The sequence below is a fragment of the Anolis carolinensis genome, chromosome 2, assembly GCF_035594765.1.
Source record: "Anolis carolinensis isolate JA03-04 chromosome 2, rAnoCar3.1.pri, whole genome shotgun sequence".
Taxonomy (NCBI): Eukaryota; Metazoa; Chordata; class Lepidosauria; order Squamata; family Dactyloidae; genus Anolis; species Anolis carolinensis.
Genome location: NC_085842.1, coordinates 86,257,412 through 86,283,096, shown reverse-complemented (window position 1 = coordinate 86,283,096; position 25,685 = coordinate 86,257,412). Strand labels below are relative to the sequence as shown.

General features: G+C 41.1%; 1 protein-coding gene across 2 annotated transcripts in view; it reads right to left on the bottom strand.

The window, feature by feature from the left end:
• usp4 (ubiquitin specific peptidase 4) overlaps nucleotides 1–22,979 on the bottom strand; it is a 49,949-nt gene extending 26,970 nt beyond the window's left edge. Inside the window, exons 1-12 of one of the 2 annotated variants that reach the window (XM_062970112.1) lie at nucleotides 22,725–22,978; nucleotides 22,316–22,443; nucleotides 20,184–20,314; nucleotides 19,209–19,335; nucleotides 18,020–18,165; nucleotides 17,127–17,188; nucleotides 15,587–15,727; nucleotides 11,087–11,204; nucleotides 6,114–6,287; nucleotides 5,190–5,348; nucleotides 2,609–2,833; nucleotides 682–765 (exon numbers count right to left, since the gene is read on the bottom strand). In XM_062970112.1, the coding sequence (XP_062826182.1) occupies nucleotides 682–765; nucleotides 2,609–2,833; nucleotides 5,190–5,348; nucleotides 6,114–6,287; nucleotides 11,087–11,204; nucleotides 15,587–15,727; nucleotides 17,127–17,188; nucleotides 18,020–18,165; nucleotides 19,209–19,335; nucleotides 20,184–20,314; nucleotides 22,316–22,443; nucleotides 22,725–22,870 (1,641 nt within the window). In that variant the 5' untranslated portion in view covers nucleotides 22,871–22,978. Of the gene's footprint in view, nucleotides 1–681; nucleotides 766–2,608; nucleotides 2,834–5,189; nucleotides 5,349–6,113; nucleotides 6,288–11,086; nucleotides 11,205–15,586; nucleotides 15,728–17,126; nucleotides 17,189–18,019; nucleotides 18,166–19,208; nucleotides 19,336–20,183; nucleotides 20,315–22,315; nucleotides 22,444–22,724 lie in introns of both variants that reach the window. The other variant, XM_062970113.1, reaches the window with a different exon arrangement.
• Nucleotides 22,980–25,685: the final 2,706 nt, after the last annotated feature.

Genomic DNA, 25,685 nt, shown 5'->3' with positions numbered 1-25,685 from the left:
TATTGTAACGCCTTATACGCTGGCCTTCCGGTGATATAAAACAAAAACCCAGAAGATTCTAATGGTCTATAATGCGGTGGCCAGGCTGCGGTGATCATCTATAAGATCCCGTATTACAACGATTCTGAAACAACTGCATTGGCTACCAATAGAACATCAGATCTCTTACAAGATACTGATCTTGACATTTAGAGCTCGAAATGGCCAAGGACCATTATAACTTAGGGACCGCCTCATTCCTTTTTTCCATCAGTGGTCACCTCGATCCTCCCAGGAAAATCTCCTATACATACCGGGCCCTAGGGAGGTACACCTGGAAGCTACAAGGCATAGAGCCTTTTCGATCTATGCTCTAATTCTGTAGAACTCATTGCCTCCATATGTTAGAGCAATGTCGGAGTTGCGACCTTTTGTAAAAGCACTCAAGACTTGGCTGTTTGGTTGTGCATTTAAGTAAATCAGATCTAATTTGCCAAATAGTCACTGTTGAATGTTTTTAGGTTGAATGTTTTTAGGTTGAATGTTTTTATGTTGAATGTTTTTATGTTGAATGTTTTTATATTGTGAAATGATATTTTAAATTGTAAGTCACTCGGAGCACTCTGGTGGAGAGCGACTAATTAAGAAATAAAGTGAAGTGAAGTGAAGTGAGGATGAAGTCAACTAATAGGGCATGCTTACATTTTCTGCAGGAATTCCAGAGAGTTGTGAGAGTGCATCACACAGGTCAGTTACACCCCCCATCATTGGCACCACTACTCGGCACTGGAAATGAATAGAACATAAAACTTACAAATGGCAAAATAAGGCCTAACCAAGAAAATACAAATTTTCGACAAAATGATTTCCAAAAATAATCAGTTTTGTCATTTTCATGACAGGGAACTCAGCTTTGCAGACTTTCAAGTAAGTTGCAGTTTCTCATTTGGGTAAGCTGTATTTTTGAAGGCTTTGTTTCTTCTAAAAACAATGATGCACATCAGTGTTGCTGGGCCATAAATGGTTTAGGTCAGTGGTTCTCAACCTTTGGCTCTCCAGGCCTTTTGGACTTCAGGTCCCAGAATTCCTAACAGCTGATAAGTTGGCTGGGATTTCTGAGATTTGAAGTCCTAAACACTTGGAAGACCAAATGTGGAGAACCACTGGTTTCGGTGCATCAGTGCTTAAAATACAGTACATTATTGTAATATATTCTAACCTTCCTTTGAAGTAACTTCAGTTGATACAAATGTTTTAGGTTTAGTTTTCACCAAAGCTAACTATTAGATCCTGGGGATTCAGTTTATATTTTAATTATATTCTACCTTTCTCTCAGCATGGGATCTAATATATCATTGCCTCACAATTCATTTTCAATTCCAATATGAAATGCTGGCCATTATATTTATAGGTTTGTAAACCAGATTTGAAAATATGGTTCTCCTGCACAAGGGTAACGGGTAGACAAGGTGGGGATATCTTACATCACATTACTTTCCGAGGTGCAGGTAATTAATAAACTGGAATAGGCATCTGCTACAGATAAACCCAGCCTGTGCACCTCTTCACCCAGGATACCACATTAATCCTTTCCTGATAGCATGAAAGTACTGGGAAAATATTCTTTTTTTGATTGCTGTAATGTTAAGATGATTTGGAAATCTGCTGCATGAAATGGAAAGTTGGGATATTTTAAATCACTCTAACCAATGTTATTGCTCTAACAAAATACACAATTCCCACCCCAAGTTCTCATAGGGCAGGTATGGGTAAACCCAGGCCCGGGGTCTCCTCTCTTTCACGTTCTTATAAGCATGAGGGTATGGTGATCCGCCCATGTCCTCCAGTTGAGAGGAGGCCAGGGAAGTCACACGTGGCTGCAGCCCCAGCCCCAAACAGAGCCTCTTCCTGGCCTGCACCACAGCCTCCACCTCCACGGTACTTAGCTGCTCCTCACAGGCGTGGGTGGAGCCAGCATGTTCCCCTTCTTCTAGGCCTCTGCCCCTGGCAATGAGAAGGGTGGCTTCTCTTCTACCTCCTCTGCAGCCATCACCACCCACAGCAAGTTTCCCCCTCTGAAAGAAGAATAGGAGCAAGAGGGAAGGGAAGGAGAACTGTAGGTAGCTGAATGCCCAGGCGATGGTGGAGGAGGAGGATCCGCTCTCCTTGTCATTGGGGACAGAAGCCCAGAAGAAGGGGAGTGTGCTGGCAAGGAGCAACTGAGTCCCATGGCAGTGGAGGCCAAGGCGCAGGCCAGGAAGAGGCTGATGCTGATGAGCACAACTTCCTAGGCATGGCCGTGGACCAGGCAAGCTGCCGTGTGTGAAACCCTTTCCCCGCTGCACCAACCTGCCTGGCCCCCCTCCTCCCTCCCTGCCCGGCCCACCCACCCCACTCCAGCCTGCCATGTGGCTCCCCAAGTTAAAAAATTTGCCCATGCCTGCCACAGGGAGATGGGACGAGGTATAAATAAAGTTGACTTGACAATTTCCATAAACACACTATAGAGATGTGCACTCATTTTACAGAGAAAGGATTACACAAAAATTTGGAACCCTTTTAGCAAACTTGGTAGTTTCCCATAGAATAATAACATTTATGTCAGAGCATGATACAAATCTCTACTTACTTGAGATGGTTTGCGTTGTGGATCTGCAAAAACAAACAGCACCTCCATCGTTCGATCTTTTTTCATGGGCAATGGAAGAGTTAAGTAGCAAAAAGGGTCAAATGTCACTGAAACTTTAGAACATTTGGGGCAGACCAATGTGGATTTGAAGAGACCATGAAAAATATCTACAATTATGGAGTCGTTCCGTAACCGATGATTCTCCCAAGCTTCTTTTGCCACCACCTATAAAAGTACAACATATTGTTCACAACCATAAGCTCTATATAACATAAGTTCTGAATTCAGGTGAAAATTCTATTTGCATGACTTTTACATAGGCAAGACACTAAAAAGCAAAATCCTCCAAAGTCTAGGAAGGACATAATACCAAAGGAACTAATACAGATGTTAGAAATGAAAAAGTCCTATATAGCTTGGGACAGGGTTATCCGATAATCTTATCCTCTAGAACAGTGGTTCCCAACTTTTGGTCCTCCAGGTATTTTTGATTTCAGCTCCCACAATTCCCAACAGCTGGAAGCTAGCTGGGATTTCTGGGAGTTGAAGTCCAAAACAACTGGGTGACCAAAGGCTGGAAACCACTGCTCTAGAATCCTGGATGGGCTCTGAAACCTTCCAAGAATCTATTGGCAATATTTCAAAACACATTTGGTAGAATCTTTAGACAGGGGCTCTCCTGGAGAGTGTTTCAAAGGTGTGGAACATATAAGGAAAGCTTAGCTCCTTCTCCAATGATCTTCTACTAGCGGGCAAGGACATTTTTTTAGATAGTACTGTACTTTGGTTCACAAACTGACTTGGAAAAATGCTATCATTTGTTTTAGCTGGGAGTTATTTTAGTGCTTTACCTGGCTTGGTTTTTGTTTTTTAATCTGTTCCCATTCCTTTTATTGTATTTTATTTTACTACTGTTGCTTCCCCATTTGGATGGTACTGTCTTTTTTCACTCCTTTACGATATTTTTGACAACCGTTAGGGAAAATTACAGAAAGAGATATCTAAGGATTTTTCAAATGTAGTTGTGATCTACCATCAAGCATAGAATTCATGATAAGCCTCAGACCTTTTTTTAAAACCAAATTAAATTCCTTATTACATCTGAATTCTGGGCAACGCTAGTTAAAACAAGGAAGAAATGAACAGTTATTTATGAACCATTCCTGTTTCTACTGACAAAATTTAAACTTTTCAAATATCAGAGATAATGAGTACGCCTGCTGAGTTTAAACATTACAAGTGAATGTTTCCAGCAGGGCCGGCCGGAGATATTTTTTTATGTAAAGCGGGGGTGCTGAAAAGCGCCCCCGCCACCGGCGCCCTGGCCCCGCCCAGCGTGCTCTGGCCCCGCCTCCCACGCTGCGTGGGAGGCGGGGCCAGGGCGAATAGTGAGGGGGCGGGGGCCAGAGTTGGCCCCGCCCCCCGTGCCCTGGCCCCGCCTCCCACGCAGCGTGGGAGGCGGGGCCAGGGCACGCTGGGCGGGGGGGCGGGGCCAGAGTTGGCCCCGCCTCCCACGCTACCCCCGCTCGCCCGTCTGGCCTTTTGTAGCAGGCCAGACTCAGCGGAGGTTTCTCCAGGCCGCGATTGCGGCCTGGAGGAACCTCCGCTGAGTCTGGCCTGCTACAAAAGGCCAGACGGGCGAGCGGGGGTAACGTGGGAGGCGGGGCCAGCTCTGACGCCGCTCCCCCCCCCCCGCCCAGCGTGCCTTGGCCCTGCCTCCCACGCAACGTGGGAGGCGGGGCCAGGGCACGCTGGGCGGGGGGGGCGGCGTCAGAGCTGGCCCCGCCTCCCACGTTACCCCCGCTCGCCCGTCTGGCCTTGTGTAGCAGGCCAGACTCAGCGGAGGTTCCTCCAGGCCGCAATCGCGGCCTGGAGAAACCTCCGCTGAGTCTGGCCTGCTACAAAAGGCCAGACGGGCGAGCGGGAGTAGCGTGGGAGGCGGGGCCAGCTCTGACGCCTCTCCCCCCCCCCCCCGCCCAGCGTGCCTTGGCCCCGCCTCCCACGCTGCGTGGGAGGCAGGGCCAAGGCACGCTGGGCGGGGGGGGGGGGGAGCGGCGTCAGAGCTGGCCCCGCCTCCCACGCTACTCCCGCTCGCCCGTCTGGCCTTTTGTAGCAGGCCAGACGGGCCAGGGCGCACTGGGCGGGAGGCGGGGCACCGTCAGGGCGGTGCCCCGCCTCCCGCCCAGCCTGACGGCGCCCCCCCGGGCCTGCGCCCGAGGCGGCGGCGTCAGCTGCCGCATGAGTGGGGCCGGCCCTGGTTTCCAGTCTCTTGAAAGTGAGGGAGGTGTATATATACTTGTGCACAAAGTATGCACACAAACCTAAATGGTTACATCCAACCCAGATTCTATATATTCACTCTTATTAAGCAAGATAATGGTTTGGACATTTTTTTCATGTGATGGATTTTGGAACCCTTCTTCATCTTAGAATAACTTCTAAGATGAAAAATTGGCACACCTTCTCCTCAAGAAAGGCAGACAGTAAGGAAAGTGGATGGGTAAAAAGGACTGTTCTCTGTCTATACTGGTCGTTTATAGTACACTTTAACCCGAAACAAAACATCCACTTTAAAGTGTACCGAATCAGGCCTGCCATTAGCATCCTTCAACTCCAGGTAGGGTTTCTTCTTTACTCGGTTTAGATCCTCATGTAAACCATCCAGAAGAAAGGACAAGAGCTCTTGTGAATCTTGTTGCTGGTACCCTGAAAACTGAGGAGCAAAGCGGCCAACCTGGGTCTAAAATTAAAAACAGAAAGATTTCAGCAAATGAAAAATGAAACAGACACTATTTTAACATCAGGGTTCTATTTTGTAAGGTTTTTTTAAAAATAAGTTTTATTAACAAAGAAGACATACCTTCAACACACATAGTAACTATAGAGACAGTCTCAGAATACCATCAATCAATAGATAATAAAAAAAACCTTAATAGAACAATTTCTAATTATATTAATTAGCTAGCATAAAATCAACTATGTCTGCGGTTGTACATTTTTCATTAGCATAAAGGCAGTAACTGATAGAGTGTTCACTGTGAGATTGGTTGATCTTTTTATCTGGAAAATTCCAAAATAATAATCTAGTATCAATTCTCCAGTTTTATTATATTCCTACATTATCTTGGAGAATGACATTTTGCAAGGAACTAGATGTCCCAATTGGTTCTGCTGAACCTCTCAGTAGACAACAGTATCCTTCTGGATTGCCTGAAGGATATTTAAAAAAGTAGCGTTGGAACATTCCAATCCAACATTTTAAACAATATCTCATAGCCTTTATTCTCTCCTTCATACTAATTAATATCTATGTATAGACCTGCTGGGAAAAGATGCCTGAGACCTTTTAGAGTAAGTTATGATCAACATGAAGATAGCTCTTAAAATACTGTTTCAACAACACAGGACACACCCCTAGCAAGAATTCCATCTTTTTTCTAAGAATTAGCTTCCCCAATGTCATACAGTAAAACATGACACCAAAAATGTCACTTGCTCTACTTACTTTGAAAATGCGGGGGGCTACATGAGTATATCTTCCAGACCACATCTGTTTAATAAGTTCTGCATATGCTTCTGCAATTTCTCCTCTCATTCCTAGAGGGTTTTCTTGATTTATTTCAGCTTCATATTCATCCTCCAAGAAGTATTCTGTCAGTGGGGGAGTGTTACTCAAACACTAGGAGCACATTGAGATAAAAGAGTTACATAAGGAAGAAAACCATGTCAACACCTCTTCTATGCAAAAAATAAAGATTGTGATAACATCAAGAAGATAATTTGCAGAATTACATATGGGTTTTGCTGATGAAGAAAACAGAAATACACATGAACTGATGTGCTTTTATTTAATTTTAATGTATGTGGTTTTCATACAACATTACCTCTAAAAACCAGCTTATAAATACGTATTACTAAAACCTGTAGAATATTGAAACAATATCAAGTTCCAGCCCATGCCAATTTTTCAGAAAGTTATATGAATACAATGACAATATGACACAAATATGATCCGGCACAATTTAAATTCCATTTTAAAACACAATTTCCGAGTGAATCCCACCTCTGTCCTCACAGCTCATAAAATGTTTCTGTACAGCAAGTTAATCAACCATAGAACAAATATATAAAAAGGAATTCAACATTAAAAGTCTTGTGTAGCCTTTGGTGTTCCAGCACAGCAAGCAAGTTTACTAAAAAGAAATTGGAATAAAGATGTGTTCAGCTTTCTTATATGGAATGTTGTTGTTTTTAAAGAAGTAAAATAGTTTTATATTATAAAAACATTTAAGGAATTTTAGCTTTAGGATGGAGGGTGGGAAGTCCCATTTTAATTTTGTGGCGGGGGGGGGGGGGGGAGGAGAGTACCGTAACTGTGAATGTTTCATGATGCTTATATACGGTTGTAAAGAAGTATGATGACAGGGATGGAATCTTTTTTGGATCCCACCGCTGCCACCAAATGTAAAGAAGTATGATGACAGGGATGGAATCTTTTTTGGATCCCACCGCTGCCACCAAATTGCGAAGGATTCAACTTCTACCTCTATGTATCCCACTTTTCAATGTTGTCGCTGCCACCACCTTTGAAAGATGCTTTGCTCAAATAATACGCAACAATTGAAGAAACAGCAACTTGTTTATTTATAGCACAAAGCTTGATGGTCGCAAGAATGTTATATCTTGAGTTGAACGATGTTACTTCTGCACAGTAAGTGTTGCAAGATTTCTCAATAGTTTCTCTGAGCTTAGTATGGTATCAGTTTTATATGACTTGTTTCTTTCAGTTAGGAATACTGTCCTTCTTGAACTTAGTTGATCTGTACCCGATCAAACTTGGACTGGGGAGTTTAACTGGTTAACCCTAGTCCTCCTTGACTTAGGGATGTAGCCTCAGCTCTTTAGTTATCCCTACTAAAGGCTCAGCAACTTTAATTTTAGCCCTTCTCCGCTAAAACTCTCTAGCTACTCAACTTCCTCCCACAATCCCTTCTCTCGATCTCACTCCTTTCCCACTGAACAGAACCAACTGCTCTGGTCAACCGTCAAACTCCAACTGCCCAATTCCAACTGCTAAATTTGAATTCTAAGGCTTCCACCAGCAAGGTGAAGCCACGCCCCTTTTCCTGGCCATGCCTTAGAGGCTCCCAACTTCTGTATAAGAATAGCTGAAATATATAACCTTAAACAGTCAACCTAAACATAGCAATCATGAATAAAACACAATGATCATGACATCTTTACAACGGTATTACTAGCTTTGCCCGGCCACGCGTTGCTGTGGCTTATGGGAATCATTTGTTGGCCAGGTGGAATAGGAGTGAATAGCCTTGCAGCCTCCAAGCCTGGCCATTTTGTGGAGTAGCTGGAGTAGCACCCTTAATGAGAGAGCCGATTTGAAGCCTGGGTACTTCCTTAGTAGGGGAATCCTTCTTTGGCCAGGTTAAACTGCACTGAATAGTCTTGCAGTTTAAAAGCCTGACCGCTTTCTACATAGGGCATCCTTTATAGGCCTGATTGTATGGGACAGAGTAGTGTCGTGGCTTTACAGGTTGGAGGTTTTCTAGTTTGTGGAATCCTTGTTTGGCCAGTTTGAATAGCAATTAATAGTTTCAGTATGGCAGGTATGAATGCTGTAATTAGCCACCTTGATTAGCATTTAATGGCCTTGCACCTTTAAAGCCTGTTCGCTTCCTGCCTGGGAGAATCCTTTGTTGGGAAGTGTTAGCTGGCCCTGATTGTTTCCTTTGTGGAATTCCCCATTTGCCTGGTTTCTGAGTCTTGGTGTTTATTTATTGTCCTGGTTTTAGAGATTATGTTGTTCTGTATTATTATACCACAGTAATTATTTCATATTACAGTACTTATCCAACATTTTACTTATCCAACATTCGCTTATCCAATATTCTGGATTATCGAATGTAGTCGGTCTTTTAGTAGTCAATGTTTTTGTAGTGAATGTTTTCAATACATTGTGATGTTTTGGTGTTAAATTCGTAAACACAGTAATTAGTACATAGCATCACCGAGCATTGAACTACTTTTTCTGTGAAATTTGTTGTATAACATGATGTTTTGGTGGTTAATTTGTAAAATCATAATGTAATTTGATGTTTAATAGAGTTTTCCTTAATCCCTTCTTATTATCCAACATATTCGCTTATGCAACGTTGTGCCGGGGTGTTTATGTTGGATAAGTGAGATTCTACTGTATATTTATAATGTTATATTATCTGCTTAGAACTGGATTATATGAGGGTTCTTCTACACAGCTGTATAAAATGCACAGTGAAGTGTGGACTGAGATAACCCAGTTCAAAGCAGATATTGTGGGTTATTCTGCCTTGATATTCTGGGTTATATGGCTGTGTGCCATATAACCCAGAATATGAAGGTAGATAATCCACATTATCTGGTTTGAACTGGATTATATGGCAGTGTGTACTCAGATGACCCAGTTGAAACGAGATATTCTGGGTTCTATGGCTATGTGGTATATAACCCAGAATATCAAGGCAGATAATCGGCATTATCTGGTTTGAACTGGATTATATGGTAGTGTGGACTCAGATAACCCAGATGAAGGCAGATATTGTGGGTTATTCTGCTTTTATATTATGGGTTATATGGCTATGTGGAAGAGTAGTGAGGGTCCCCATGACCAACTGAACATATTGCAGGCGTTTAGGGGAATGGATTTTGGTTTTGGGACTTGTAGTTCATTTGCTGGAGAAAGATTTGAATCCAACTGAGGTAAGATCTGGAACAAACTTGGCACAAATAGACCCAGCATAGCCAACTGTGCATAGAGGCCTGGTTTGGAGGTGACTGACCTAGGATCTGGGAGTTATAGTTTATTTTATTTATTTATTTATTTACAGCATTTATATTCCGCCCTTCTCACCCCGAAGGTGACTCAGGGCGGGTCACATTACACATATAGGCAAACATTCAATGCCTTTTAACATAGAACAAAGACAAACAAACATAGGCTCCGAGCAGGCCTCGAACTCATGACCTCCTGGTCAGAGTGATTCATTGCAGTGATTGATTGCAGCTGCTCTCCAGCCTGCGCCACAGCCTGAGCTGTTTATCCTTATGGAGAAAACCCTGAACCCAGCCGAGGATGGATGTGCAGCAAACTTGGGCCAAAGACCCAACATGGCCAGCTGGGAATACTGGAAGGGTTTTGGGGGGGGGGGGGTGATTGCCCTGGGAATTTGGGAGTTGTAGCTCACTTTTATTCAGGCAGTACTGAACCAAGCACCATAGGGTTCCCAAGATAGTAGTAAATCCAAAAAAGCGCCTTCTTTGGGGTGGGGGCTTTGGAGGCTTTCCTGAGGCTTTGCGAGAGGGTACCTTGCCTGCAGAAAAGGAGTTGTCTCCCTTTCTCCTCCTCCCTTGTTCAGCCGAGTGGGGGTCCTTTTGTGTCGGGGAAGGAGAAGCAGCAGAAGCAGCTCTTCCTTCCTCTCGCCCCTGAGTTGAAGAAGGCTGCCTCTTCCTCGCTTCCGGGGGAAGAACTTCAGCTTTTGTGAGGGCTTTTGCGAGAGTGCACCTTGCCCGTAGAAAAGTGGAGTCGTCTCCCTTTCCCTACCTCCCTTCTTCAGCTGAGTGGGGGTCCTTTTCTGTGGAAGGGTGAAGAAATGCACGGGGGGGGGGGGGGGGGAGACAGGACGGTAAGGCCCGTTCAGGATGTCGCTGCTGTTTCTCCCTTCTCTGTTTCCTGGCGCTGTGTTATGGGGATGGTGGGGAAGGTGGCTTGCGTGGCAGGGAATGGCTCGTGCGCGAGTGGCGGTTGTCGGGGGTGGAGCGTGCGAGGGCCTCGCACAGAGTAGAGGTTGGCGCAGGCACACATCCTTTTTTCTCGGTTTTGGGGTTTTTTGGGGGAAGTTTAAGTTACTGATGTGTCATTTTGTTGTACAAACCTTGGGGCAAGGTTTTTGGATGGCGCTGTCAAGTTTCGTGTATCTGGGATTTATAATTTTGTTGCTACCTTCACGGCGGCCAGTTTTTTTCTCCTTTATATATATAGATAAGTGGTTTGAAAGGTTTTTATATAGTATATAGTTCTTGTGTGCTCTTTTGTAAAATAAAATTATAAATTAAAAATATCAAGTCAGCAACTATATGGTCATACAAATATCCAGAGGCAGATGTCAATGTAATCATCAGAGCCTTCAATTCTTTTGGATTAGATAGCACCACAGTTCCCTTGAAAATCACATGTGCAAAATGTTCCATATTCCATTCATGGATCAGATAGTGAGATGAACTAAAATCTCAGTCCCTGTCTAGCTGCTACCATGGACAAATCTGAGATAGAACCAATGTAAATTTCTCTGTGTTTATCAAGAGTTATGCTTATCTAGCTTTTCAAGTATATAGGGAGCTAATAAAATTGTACATTTTAAGACAGAGTAAGTATAAACTTTAAATACTGTAATTTAGAGTTCTGAAGTAGACTGTACCAGGCTTTACCTGTAAGGCTGAGTTCATGAAACATGTATTTCCTAGGTTACTGAGACCACAGAGGCCAGGCTGTGACTGTGGAGAGCTCTCCCTGTTGTTGTAGAAGTTGCAAGAAAAGCTGGAGCCTCTGTAAAAGAAGAGGCATCAGTAAGTCATCACTTTATGCTATCAAAATATTTACAACCAGACAAAAAAGCAAGTATAATACTAATAACAATCAATCATTGCCTTTTCTCGTGGCTCAAGGCAGGGCACAACATAGATAAATACAGGCAATCCCTGAGTTTCAAACATCTGATTTACAAACAGCTCATAGTTATAAACTGGGCTGAGACAACAGGAATTGAAAGAAATCTACCTCCAGGAAGGGAAATTCACTCCTGAAAAAGTTATCATGGGGAAAAGGTGTCTCCACTGAAGTTTTCTCACCAATCCTTGTTTCCACAACAAGCACATTTTTCAAAGTCCAATTATCACAGGGACAGAAAGTGAGGTGAAATCTTCTTAACAGAGGCACAGACAGCAAAACTAACACTACAGGTATGTTAACCCCTCTTTATGCTATCAAAAAAACAGCTTACAGGAGTTACACACAAAAATGTACCTGTTCCAACTTACAAATTCAATTTAGAACAAATCTACAGAATCTATCTTGTTCGCAACTTGGGGGCTGCCTGCACATAGATAAAACAAAGGACCATTAAAATATATTAAAAACATAGAACAAATATTAAAGCACCAATACTAATAAAATGTAAATTTAAAATTCATATTTTGAAATTAACTGGATAGGCCTATACTAAATTTTGACAACTCATTTTGCTGTCAAATCTTTTCTGGCAGGTTATTTCAGTCTTGGGGCAGTGCATGAAAAGATCCTCTGGGTGATAATTGCTAGTCAGGTTCTGGCTGGTTGGACATAAGTGTATGGGGTGGATTGTATGGGAGAAGGCGATCCTGTAGGTATCCTGGACCCAAACCATGTAAGGCCTTAAAGGCAATAATCAATACTTTGTACTTTGCCCAGAAACTGATTTTAGTATGGATGTTATATGCTCACTCCTAGATCTTCCCGTGATCAATCTGGCTGCTGTGCCTTGAACTAATTGAAGTTTTCAAACTTGGTGCAGAGGTGGCCCAATGTACAGCACATTGGAGAAATCTAACCTTGAGGTTACTAGAGCATGCACTACCATCTTTAGGTCTTCCAACTTTAGTAAGGGATGCAGCTGAAGTATCAGTGTAGGATAATCAATGTTTGGTGTATTTCTATACTTTCAGATCTGTTATTCATACCTGTTTTTCACAAGCAGCATAAAAAAAGCACACGTATGGTTTTACCATTGCTAAAAGGCTTATACTCCAAAATTGACCATTCATCATCTATTATTCAGTGGTCATATCTTACTGCTTTAGCTCTACATAAATATCATTTTATAGGTATAATCTTCATATATCATCAGCATTGTATGCATCACCATATATTATGTACTTTCCATTTTGTTTTCTTCTTTTCTCACTCTGTTATTTTCTTATACTTTAGGATTTCAACAAAATGTAAGAAATGAAATGGAAGTCAGCCTGTTTCTTAACTGTATAACAAGCTTTCATAAATGAATTTAATTAAAATCTTTTGTGCCTTACTTTTTGCTTTACATTACACAAAAGGAAACAGCAATCCAAATACAGTCTAAAACCACATAACGAAAATCACTCCAAAAAAAGCTGAATCAGCCACCCAAGCACATACACATGCATATAAAAGCATACAATCAAAAGGGATCTAAAAATAAGCACCTAACAATACAGCACCACCAAAACTCTTGTATACAAAACTACTCTTGCCAGTCATCTAAAAACTACCAGGAAATAAGTGATGGAAACTACCCTCAGGTGAAAGTCCAAAATGTTGATGCCACCATATTTCTGACACCATGGTAACCCGGAGCAACATATCTAATGTGTTGTTTGGTTTTACTATTATATTTAAGCCCTAAATCCAATCCTAGACCATTTGGGCCTTTAAACTTCATGATAAAAATCAACACTTGAAATCTGACTAAGAAATAAGTTGGAAACTAAATTATTTAGCATTGTGTGTTCAAAGCAGGCTGTACCAATCAACAAAATAGTACAATTTCCAGGCACTTCTCAAAGGCTGTATCATATATGAGCGAATACAACAGTCTAATCTGAATATTTCTAGGATGTAATCAATTATGGTTATTTTTCTTCAGAAACTAATTGGCAAACAAGATTAATCCTTTTTAAGGAAGATTTTTAAAAACCACCCAGCATCAAAAATGCACATTCACGTGAGGTGTAAAATTTGTTGTTAGTTGCTCTGTTGTTCTTGTTTCCCCAAAAAAGTAGCCAACACAAATGCAGTATTTGTTAGGACAGTTTAATCAAAGCTATTTTCTCTGTAAAACTTTGTACATGAATGCTGGTTTAGACTCTGGAATGCTGTTTACAACTCTTCAGCTACCAATGTTATGTTTTATTTGTAGGTTTAGTACTGAGGAATTTCTTCAGCAGAATAAGATTCAAGGGGATTACGGTGTCCCATCTACTTGGATGTTAAACAAAATATCCCATATGAAATCCCCTCTTATTAAAAAAAATCCATGTACAGTACACTGAAAAACTGAATGTATGCAAAGAGATCTTGGAATACCTTAAGAGACTGAGAGAAGGAAGTTGTTAAAATAACTTTTTGTAAACTAAGGCTGATTTACACTGTAGAATTAATGTAGTTTGGTGAGACATATTCAGGTATACGGAAAATGGGGGTGAGTTTTGCAAGCATCAACACCAAGGTTAAAATAGATATACGTGTTATGGAAAAAAACTTCATTCTGGTGGTCATTATATGCAGGTGCTCATTAAGGCCAGTAAGTTTGGGCCACACCCAGTGGAGTATAATTGGGTGTGCTTTGGGATACATAGTGCTGTCTCCCTTGGGAGTTGGAGAAGCCATGTTCTCTGCTACTGTGTCTTTGATGGATTATATTCCACATAAACTACAACAAGGCACAAACACTATTTGGCAAAGAAGGCTAAAAACCTTGTAAAACTACAAGTCCCATGATTCCATACACAGTACTGAGCTGTGACCATTAAAGTGGTAGTAAACTGCATTAATTCTACAGTGCAGATGCACCCTAAGCTCTTTCCTCGATGTTGAGAAACCCAGTATTGGAAAGAGGAATTCAGGTGATCTTCCATATCTAATTTAAACTTATGTAAAATGAAAAATAGATTTACTGTAATCTTTATAGTAGAAATAGTGGAAACTTAATGTTGTGTGATGTTTTATATGTTTTACTTGCAATTTTATATATGATGTTTTTACTTTTTATTTGATTGTATGTGTGGCATTGAATATTGCCATGTTTTAAGCCACACTGAGTTCTCCTTGGGGTGAGAGAGAACGGGGTACAAATATAGTAAATAAATAAATAGTGACCAAACATACTCTCATGACTTGGAACATACATTCCATGAGTCCTATCTACAGTTGTTTTGTGCTTCTGCCCCTGCCTACCCCCTCCTGGAGGGTTCTCTTAACCTGTGGATCAGATCCAGGAGGAGTTACAGCAGTGGTTCTCAACCTGTGGGTCCCCAGGTATTTTAACCTACAACTCCCAGCCAGCATAGTCATTGTTACATCAAATCTATACCTCATTATCTTGTCCGCAAATAACAATCCTTTCTTCACTGATTAGCTTCCAATTTATAAATCAACTCTAGTGTGGTTGTTTCCCAATCTAATACTCCACATATATCTATTGTTTCCTTCTTATTTACTACTGAATGCTAACTCCATTGTTATCCAACAACCATGGAATCTGAAGTTGCCAGGCACCTGGGCCAAGATAGTGAGGTATGATAGAACTTGGCCTGGTGGAACTTGACCCTGGCCTAAGTCTAATACTAACCAGTTATCCAGAATAATTCAAAATGCCTTAGAACCAGTGTAAGTAAAGTACAGATGTCAGATCAAACCTATTGATCTGGCATTTACACATTTTTATTAAAACAACTTTTACTAAAAATGCTGTTCTATAACCTGAAGGACCACTGAGGTTCAAAAACATGGTGAAATATTCCTTCTTTCAGCTGTGCTTTTAAATTGATTTTTTAAAGCAAAAAATTCAGGAGGCAGCAGATGTGGTTTTTCCAGGTCCCATTCTATAAAGTCACATGTATTTTTGCCTTGGACACTAGACTACAGTGTTTTTCCATCAGCTACTGTATAAACAAAATAGGTTGTTATAAAATAAAAATAATTGGCACATCTGAAGAGGAAAGAAATGTTACCAACTCAATGAAATACAAGTTAGAACAATTAAAATGCCTGTGTATATATACAATAGATATACACGTAGAAAGCTTGCAAACAGGACAGACATGACTCCCTTCAGGGCAGGAGTTTATTTAATAAAGAATAGAATGTATAAAAGCATTCAGAGAAAGGAATGTATATAAACGACACATTCCTCTTACCCTTTGCCATGACTGGAGTTCAAACCATAAGAGTTATTGCTATCACCATTTGTAATGGCTGAAGAGGCAACTACCGAGGAGCAAGAACCTGCTGATGATTTTGAAGAGGTAGCTAGATTTCTGCTTGTTGCAGTGCTTGATCTGGGGGGGGGAAAGAAGAAGCTGTAATACTTTCAAAGTTCTTTGTGTGTTTATTTTTCCAGAATAGTACTTTAACTTGTTGGGTATTTCTGGATGTCCAACAGAGTAAGATTGAAGGACTGAGGTACCAGATAAAGCAGTGAATTGTCTATGATAGGAACTTTCAGTGAGTGAAACTGAAACTAGGATTCCTTCTATATGAAATTTTTCTACAGTAAAAATACCAACCACATTTAATAGCCACATCCTTGAATACAGTAGCCAGTTTCAAATATGATAAAGGACTCTGTAAAATGCCACTTTAAATTCCAACTAAGAAATCGCTGAATCACAGCTTAGAAACCCTATGCTTGTACCAGGTACTGAAACCCATTAATTTAAACCTATTGCTTCTCCCAAAAGTATATTTCCCTTTCTCAAGAGTGACATGAATCTACTGGCTCACAGGCCTTTTTAAACTGATATAAAAGATACCAAAGATATTATTTCTGATAATTTGCAATTGATTTCTAGATACAGCTTAACAATGAAATTCCCCAAGTAGAGGTTCATAACACGAGTCTTTTCATTTTACGCTGCCATTTTAAAGGATGAAAGACACCTGCCAGCTGGAACAGTCTAACTTGTGGACATTGTGCCAGACCTTTTTAAGTTATTGTCTTCTAAAATCTATTAATTTAATTTATAGCCTGCCTTTCTTCCAGTAGTGGACCCAAGGCAGCATGTTAGTTTATGGCAAGTTAAGAAACAAAAAATACTGCAAAAAACTCCCAAAAGTTAAAGAATAACTCAATTTCTTTTAAAACTCTGAAGCAATCCCAACATTGCCACATTGTGTTTATGGCAGCAGCAAAGAAGAAAAAGACAACAAAATGAAGCAGCTTTAGACTCTACATTAACATTGATTATCTAACTCTCTTAGCCTATTTTGAAAAATCTAACATTGATTTTTATAAAAATGCACAACTAAACAAAGTTGATTCACCTAGTTATAATATATAGCTCAAGTGGTGGAAAATGACTTGGGAATAGGCTCAGTTAAGATTGAAGTAGTGTTTAGAATAGACAGCTCTTTCCTTTAAAGAAATTGCTGAGCATTTCACTGTATCTTAAGAAAAAGTATTCTTCCTGTAACTTAGAAGTACGATTTAATTATTTAAGGCCACATAAATGAAAACTTAAAGGACATCCCACTTTTTGTACTAGTTTTTTGCCCAAATTATATTCCCCAGTCTTAAGGATCTTAAATAGTTAAAACACTGAAACAAAACAAAAGATAAAAACACGTTGGGAGAAAATTAAAAATAAGTTAGAATCATGACAAGTTGCATAATGATATCTCCCAGATCCATTTTTTTACTAAGCAACTGTATAGAAAGTGAAAAGAATAAATGTTTACTTTGTCTGTGAAGATTGTCTTGGCCAACTGCCGTCTTCATTCTTTACCTCTATTAATACTACCTAAAAAGGAAAAATAAAAAGTAGCAGTGTTGTGATCTTTAGGATATTTCACAAAAAAACAAACAAATTAAAACTCCCTTAAGAAAGAACTAAGCAAAAACAGATTCTAACCGCCATACAAGTAGCTCTATAGGGATAGAGGAGTCACTGCCAAACGTCTGACCCAGCATGACTTAAAAAATAAAACAAGGACAAGGAACAAAGGGATTGTCCATTTTATCTGTAATATTTGCAATTGCTGCACATCTGTCTTCAGGCTACAGCAATTTCACAACTCACATGATGCCATAAATAACCCTACATCAGGGATGGGAACTGAACAGCAATCCAGATGCTGTGGAATTGCAAATCCCACAGTTCCCCATTGTGATCTAAGCTAATAACACAAGGATCCCACCATAGTTTCATTCCTTCCTTTCTTGCAGGTGCCAGTTCACGCAAATGTTGCTCCATATGAGTGCTGCTGGAATGTGAATTCATAACATTCCTATGAAGTATAGAGATTGCCACTACCAGGTTTGACATACCACAAACTGGTTCAAGTTTCAGAAGATTCATTAAGATCATGTAATGGGTTAGATCCATTACTATAAGGATGAACAGCACTATCCCTGATAGCGCTGTTCATCCTTATAGTAAACCAACTGATTTCATTGACACCAATGATTTAAGGGTCTAATTAAATCTGAATTCAAATTATTTTTTTTAAACTGCAATCAACATTGATAGCTCACAAGGGAAGTACTAGAATTGATACAAGATATCAAAAAATTCCAGCATTACCATCAAAACATTTTAGGATACAACCTCAGAAGTATTTAGACTTCTTACCTGTCCCTGATAGAGACCTGCATCTTGTATAGTGCTGTCGAGTTTGCTTAGTTGTTCATAAGTATTACTCATATATCTGCTCCACAATCTAATTTCTTTTCCATCAGGAATATTAAACTGTTTCCTCATTTCTTTTTCAATGGTAGCTGAAAAGAAAAAGAAACATCTTACACCATGTATTTTCAGCAGATGCTAATAATGGGTTATTAAAATACAATCATTTCCTACACTTTCTTGCTGGTACAAAATACATTTTAAAAGTTCATGTTCACCTGAATTACTTTGCACTATGATTACTATCGAACATATGCAGAATAGTTTTTTTAAATAAATTTAATAATCTTGGGTCCTGGGATTATAAACTGAAGACTGGAACATATATTTAAATTTAGAAGGTTTTGAATTTAAATTTCAAGGCAGAAACTATTTGTATATTCTCATGCTAAACAATAATTTTTCAAAAAGTTCATTATCAGAAGCTGAAATTAGTTGAGTTTTCCTAATCCAAAAACCCAAAATGCTCCAAAATCTAAAACTTTCTTATGCCAATGTCCTGCTTTCACCTTTGCTGCATTCCTGCTTGTTCGTTTGAAAGGTGGAAGTTGGCAGCTGGCAGACTGCTCAGAGATCTCTTGTATAGAACTGTACTTTTCTAGTTCCCCAAATATCACTTCCCTTATATCCTCAGATATTCAGTCCAGTCACACACCCCATATATAGCACAAGTAGGAAATGAACGAGACCCAAGATTGGAGAGATGTGCAAGTATCTGTCTAATGGTGGAGGTGTGGATTTGTATCAAGCACTAAACTTGGGTTCCCACTATTTCCCAGATATACCAAAATCTGGCCCCAGGCATTTTGGATAAAAAATAATCTGTATTACTCTCCAAGCAGAATTTTTAAAATGCAAGAACAGCATCTGAAATTCAAAATAGCTACTAGCAGTAGCTAAGGTCAAATGATAAGAACTGGAATATAGCAGTACATTACTTAGCAATGGTGTATAAGTATCAGAAAAACAGCATATACCATTTTACAGGAAATTAGCTATTTTCAGCAGAATGTAAAGAGTACAAGGTACTCCCAGAAAATAGCAACATGTTCTTGCCTTGTATAGTTTTCTAACAAATTATTATAAGGCATGTAGAAGTGTCGAAAGAGGACTTGTGGCATTAAGAATGACTCACCCACAGTATCTGCTTTGCTGAAATAAGAGCTTACAAGATTAGTAGAGTCGTTGTTTTGACATAGCTTCAGCTCCAAAAGATAAACCTCTACTTTACAGTGCTTCACAAACAGTCCATACTCCACAACCTATGAAGAAAAAGCTTTTTGTGAGACAGGTATAAACATCTAGACAGCAAAACATTTTATGAAACCAGGCACATCAGGAGCCCTTCAGTTTTACTTCAGTTTTCACATTTTTTTAAATGGATGTAAAATCTGTAGTCAATTATTCTTGTTCAAGTCCACTCATTCGTCAGACATTGTCAGTCATTTTACTCTTCTAAGCACAGATTCTGTAAAATTGCATTTTTAGTTCACAGTGGTCTTTAGCCATGCATATCCACTAGGGAAGGGCAGCTATCTCTTTTACTTGCTCTCAGATATCTTCCCAGGACATTATAAGGAGTGGAACTCTTTGTAAATTTCAGACCGATACAAGGGATTTAATTTCAAGAAGCAGTTACATTTGTATTGTTAGAAAAGATGCCACAGCATCCTTGTGGTTTTGTGGCGAAGTTGCACAAACACTTACAACGTTAAAATGCTCCAGCATTTTTTTAATCCCTTAAATTTTTCAGGATAGCTGGAGGAGTTGTGACCAATAAATAGTGTCTAAAGTTCAGATCTACCTGCTGCTCATGAATGGCAACAACATTACAAGAAAAATGTAGGAAGCTGCCAGAACAGTGATAGATATATACAGGTGAAAAACACGGTCGGTTAGGATTACAACTGAGCAACAACCCCCAAAACTAGACTCTTCCAGTCTGATATAAAAGTGAAGAAAAATCAATGCAGATACATCTGTTTCTTAATCAAAGAGAAAGACAGACAATTCATCAGAAATGTTTGAAAACAGAACTCAATGGGATTTATTTCTGAACCACATGCAGACAGATTGTACTAGAAATCATACTAAGATCACAAACACTTACTTTCCTCAAAATTGGCTTCTGTCCCTCTATACAGCCATACCAATTTACTAATTTATTCCAAGCTTCAGTAGGAACCAACACATAATCCAATTCATCAATAAGGTGCTCTTTCAAAGTCTGTGTTTCTGAATCTAAAAGGAAATGGAAGCAGTTACACACAGAAAAACTAGCAGAAAATTCAACAAACACAGCCATCCTTCAAAGTAGCAAACAAACAGATACCTTTAAATCTTCACAGGCAACTCAAATAGTCATGTCCATGTGCAGTGTTACTCAGACTATTACCTTGTGTTAAAAACATAAAACACCTAATGCTATTCAAATACATTTGCAAACTGTGTGGTATTGAAGGCTTCCTAAAATTGTTTAGCACAGAACTGGAAGATAAAGCAAAGATGAATTTACAAAACACAAAGAACGCTTACTACATTTTCTCACAATGCTAAGCAGCAAGGGACACGATCTTCCGGCCTGTAGGCCCAAGCAGACCCACTGAGGGTCTAGACTCAGCCTGCAAATGATGCCCCTTTCCTAAGCGGTGCTACTTGTTTTGGAGGAAGTTTGACATTTCAACTGGGAAAACAAGCTGCAGGCCAGGGGAGAATCCTGCTGTTGTCACTGATCTCAAAGGAATGTGGAATAAAGCCTTGTTATTACCAATCTATGAAGTCTGTTTCTACTTCTTTTTGCACAGAGAGAAGAGTCAGATGACTGCCCCCTCTCCACATACACAGCTTGGTCCTCGGGGCAAAATTCCCCACCCTTGATATAGAGAATTTCTAAAATAAACAAGTAATTTATAACTGCCTTCTGCCAAATCCATGACAGTCACAACTTTCCATAAAATGTGTAATCTTAAACCCATTTAGGGCCTGTTCAAATATTTCCAGCTGACTCTAGTTTCCCTTTCACTTTTCCCTGGAAGTTCCCTAAAATGAGGAGCAACAATGAAACCTAAGCCCAAGGATTTTCAGAATATCAAGGGGCAGCATATGAAAAGTATTTAGATTTTAAGTGCATCACTTTACCTAGGCCAGCATACCACAAACCTGATCCTTTATTATTTATTTACTGTACTTATACCCCGCCCTTCTCACCCTCGAAGGGGGACTCAGGGCGGCTTACAAACTATGGCAATAATTCAATGCCAGATTCAGACAATAACAATAAAACACAATATCATAAAAATGTAAAAACATATACATATCAATTATAAATAATATTTAAGATTATTAAAACATATCAAAGGTCTAGCACCAGCTGAGCTTTATAAACATTTAAACCAATTGCTTTCGTCGTTCTTATCAAGCAGTGGTTCTCAACCTGGGGTCCCCAGATGTTTTGGCCTTCAACTCCCAGAAATCCTAACAGCTGGTAAACTGGTTGGGATTTCTGGGAGTTGTAGGCATAAAACATCTAGGGACCCTGGGTTGAGAACCACTGTTATAAAGGTTTCATCATACTTATGGACCATATTAATCCCCAAAGGCTTGCTTAAATAGCCAGGTCTTAAGATTTTTCCTAAAGCTTAAGTGTGTGTGTGTGGGGGGGGGGGGGGGGCTGTTCTAATGTCACTGGGGAGGGAGTTCCACAGGATATGTGATCCTTGCATCAATGTTAGGAAACTGATTAAGAACTAAAGCTCTAAAGAAGAACTGATTGAGACATCTAAAGATTGCAAAACACATAGGTCTAAACATCTAAAGTTCAATGGCCCACCAAATATATCAAGCTGTGAATGGGCTGCGATCAAATCTACCACCAGCATATCTGCTCTTTCTGTTCTTATACAAGAAAAAAAAACTTCACAATCAGCACTGTGAAGGAATGGGAGGTGAGCAAACAAATGGCAGTAAGGGTGTGAGAAGCAATTGTTGAGACACTAATTTAAGGGTGGAATCTCTCCTCTCTAATTCAAAAGCAGTTTTGATTGCAACACTTGCTAGAAACCAATTATAACTTCCACATCCAAGAGTTTATTACAAGAGAGATCCAAATATTACTTCAGAAAACACCTGGAAGAAGCTGGAGTATGAGGGCAAAAAGCCTGCAAAAATATTCGCCCTTCCCCAACCCACACAACATACCCTCTCCTCCCCCCTTTTTTTCTTCTTTCTCCCAACCATGTTTACCTGCAAAAAGCCCTGAGTTGTCAATAGGTCCAGGGTAGAGATTAGGCTCTCCCACATTATACAGGTCCCAGCTGTCAAAGCCCACGTACTTCTTCCATTGCTTGAACCACCGGCTGTCAATCAGGTACCTACAATTATCAAAGGAGAAACGAACTGAGGTGAGTGTGTGTGGGGCCCAAGACTCGGGATGGAAGGACGGGCAGACATTGCTAAGGGTCGACGGGGCGGTGACTCAGCAGCAAGGAAGGAAAGAAGAAAGAAAGAAAGAAAGGTCCTTCAGGGCCGCCGTCCCGCGCGCACTGCTCCCTTCTGCCCAGCCTCCCCCCCCCCCCTCCGGCCGAGCGCGAGGCCATTCGGAGGCCAACGGCTCTCAAGGGGAAGGGAGATGGGCGCGCGGCCTACTCCTCACCAGGACTCCCCCGGGCACAGCGGCGCCCCCAAAAGCGGCGTCAGCTCAGTCCGCTGCGTCCCCGCGTCCGGCCTCGGGCTGGCCGTGGCTCCGCCGCTGCTTCCGCCACCTCCGCCGCCCTCGAACCCCGCTTCAGCAGCCGCCATGACGGTTGCGTGCGTTGCTCCTCCTGCCGCCGGCCGGCCAGCTCTCCTCTCTTCTCCTCTCCTCAACTGCGGCTCGCCTTCTTAGCCCGTCGCACGCCCAAGGGCGGCACTACGCATGCGCGACCTCGACGCCCAGGCCCTGGCGGCTAGCTGGGAACGGCAGGCCGCTCGAGAGACCCGGATTCAGAACCCGGCCCTGCGCGAAGACATGGAAGAGGGTGCCCTCTCCGGCGCATCAGCACCGAAGAGCGAATGCGGTTCGACAGCACTTTAACCTCTTTTTTACTGTGTCAGCAGCGACTTGAGAACATACTGTAAGTCGCTTCTGGTATGAGAGAATTGTCCGTCTATAGCAGGCATGGGAAAACTTCGGCCCTCCAGGTGTTTTGGACTTCAACTCCTACAATTACTAACATCCAGTCGGCTATTAGGAATTGTTGGAGTTGTAGTCCAAAACATCTCGAGGACCGAAGTTTGTCCATGGCTGGCCTATAGACACCTGGATGTGTTACCATCCTGCTGGGAGGCTTCTCTCGTCTTCTCAGGGACTTTAACTAACATGGCTCCATACGATGGAATCCTGGGAGCTGTAGTTTGATGAGGCACCCACACAATTTGCCAGAGAAGGCTGAAGGCCTTGTAAAGCTTCACTCCCGCGATGCCATAGCATTGAGCCATGGCAGTTAAAGTGGTGTCAAACTGCGTTCATTCAATAGTGTAGCTGCACGCTTGAACAACCTTTTGAGCAGAGCTTAAACTGGACTGTGATCAGAATCGGCTGTTTACAGAGTTGTTGCCCAGGGGGTGCCCGTATGTGTTACTATCCTGCTGAGAGGCTTCTCTCATATCCCTGTAAGCTAGAGCTGACAGACGGGAGCTCACCTGTCTTGTGGAATCAAACAGGCAACCTTCAGGTTAACAACTCAGCCTTCGGGTCAGCAGTTCAGCCAGCACAAGGGTTTAATGTCTTGCACCACTGCGGCTAATGGGATTTGTAGCCCAACACCTAAGGGCATATGCTGCTCATCCCTAACTCAAGAACTTTGGTTGTTAAATTGCCACTCCCAACATTCTGCATCATTGGCTACGCTGCGTAAAGATACTGGAAGTCAGTCCATCAACATCCAGAAAGCTTCTAGGCAATTTCAATCTTTGCATGAAACACATGGTATGAGCTTTAACCTGTACCATTAACCAAACTGGACAGGCAAAGGCTGGAATTGTAATGGCATGCTTGACTGTTACCCTCTAGTTGCCCTCTCCCAATTGTCCTAGGAAAGCTGCTCCTGATTAAGTGAGCAAAGGCAGCCTATCTAAGCAGGAGCACATCCATTGCTGTTTTTGGCAAGCGGCCACTGTAGCTTTGGTCTCTATGGCTGCAACCAGGAATCAAGGAGCAGCTAGTAGATGAAGTATTGCAAGGACCGTTTGCTTGGCACCATCGTTAGTAATTGGGTTGCTGTGAGTTTTCTGAGCTGTATGGCTATGTTCCAGAAGCATTATCTCCTTACATTTCGCCCACATCTATGGCAGGCATCCTCAGAGGTTGTGAGGTCTGTTGGAAACTAGGGAACACCACCCAACAAAGGATTCCCCCAGGCAGGAAGCAACCAGGCTTTGAAGCTGCAAGGTTATTCAATGCTAATCAAGCTGGCCAATTGCAACATTCACACCAGCCTCAAATAGACAAGAGTTCTTTCTCTCACCCTGGACATTCCATAGATATATAAACCCCGTTTGGCTGGTTTCCAACATACCTCACTACCTCTGAGGATGCCTGCCATAGATGCAGGTGAAATGTCAGGAAAGAATGTTCTGGAACATGGCCATACAGCCCAGAAAACTCACAGCAACCCAGTGAGTCTGGCCATGAAAACCTTCAACAACACATTGTTAGTAATTGTTGGTTTTACGACTGGTGGAAGTACAGTTTCTTAGGGAAAAAATGCCATCTTGTCCTTCACCCCAGGCACAATATATTGAACATTTAAAATGAGATAGTCCTCCTTGAAGTTAGGATATAAAAGCCAAATTAGATCAGAGGAGTGGATAGTATAATCAGAGCAACGTTGTCATCTGCTTCAATTTCCATATTCAAAGTGTGGCTTTTAAGATTCAAAGCCTTAAAAAGGATTGAAACAAAGTTGCTTAAACCTCTTTCAGTTTTGGAGACCCAAAGCTGAAAGAACACAGAGCAGTTTTCCTAATTGTACAACCCATTACATAGATGGGCAAATCTCCCTGGGAAGACTCACGTAGCATATATCCTCTGAGCTTTTCAGAACTAAATACATTTGCATTTTTATATGTTACATATTTGTAAATCTGGTGACACTTCTAGAGTTGTAATTTTATCCACTTTGGAAATTTATTCAGGTTTTATGCCTATTTTATATGTCATTGTTTTAGTATAAACTGCTCATTAAATACCCCAAACCAGTAAATTCTAAACCTAGCTTATTATTGTGACATGATGACAGGTGAGCAATGAGAGCTGGAAGTTATGCCTTAAATATAAGCTTAATACAGATGGAAGGAGAGTTGGTGTCTCACATAGAGTTCAACTATATTTATGGGGAAAGTAATAGCTACTTTATGAACTGGATGTCTACAGATGTAGTATTTCAGACGCAATTAGAAGCTCTGGCTTGAAGATAATAGCAAATTACAAAGGTATCCTGCTATCCTTGCAGTTGACCAAATCAAGCAACTGTTTCTAAAAAGGATTTTAGATTTACACATCCAAATGCAGCTATCTATTACACTACCCTATCAGATACATTTTCCTTCAAATAGGCATCAGTTAAAGATTTGT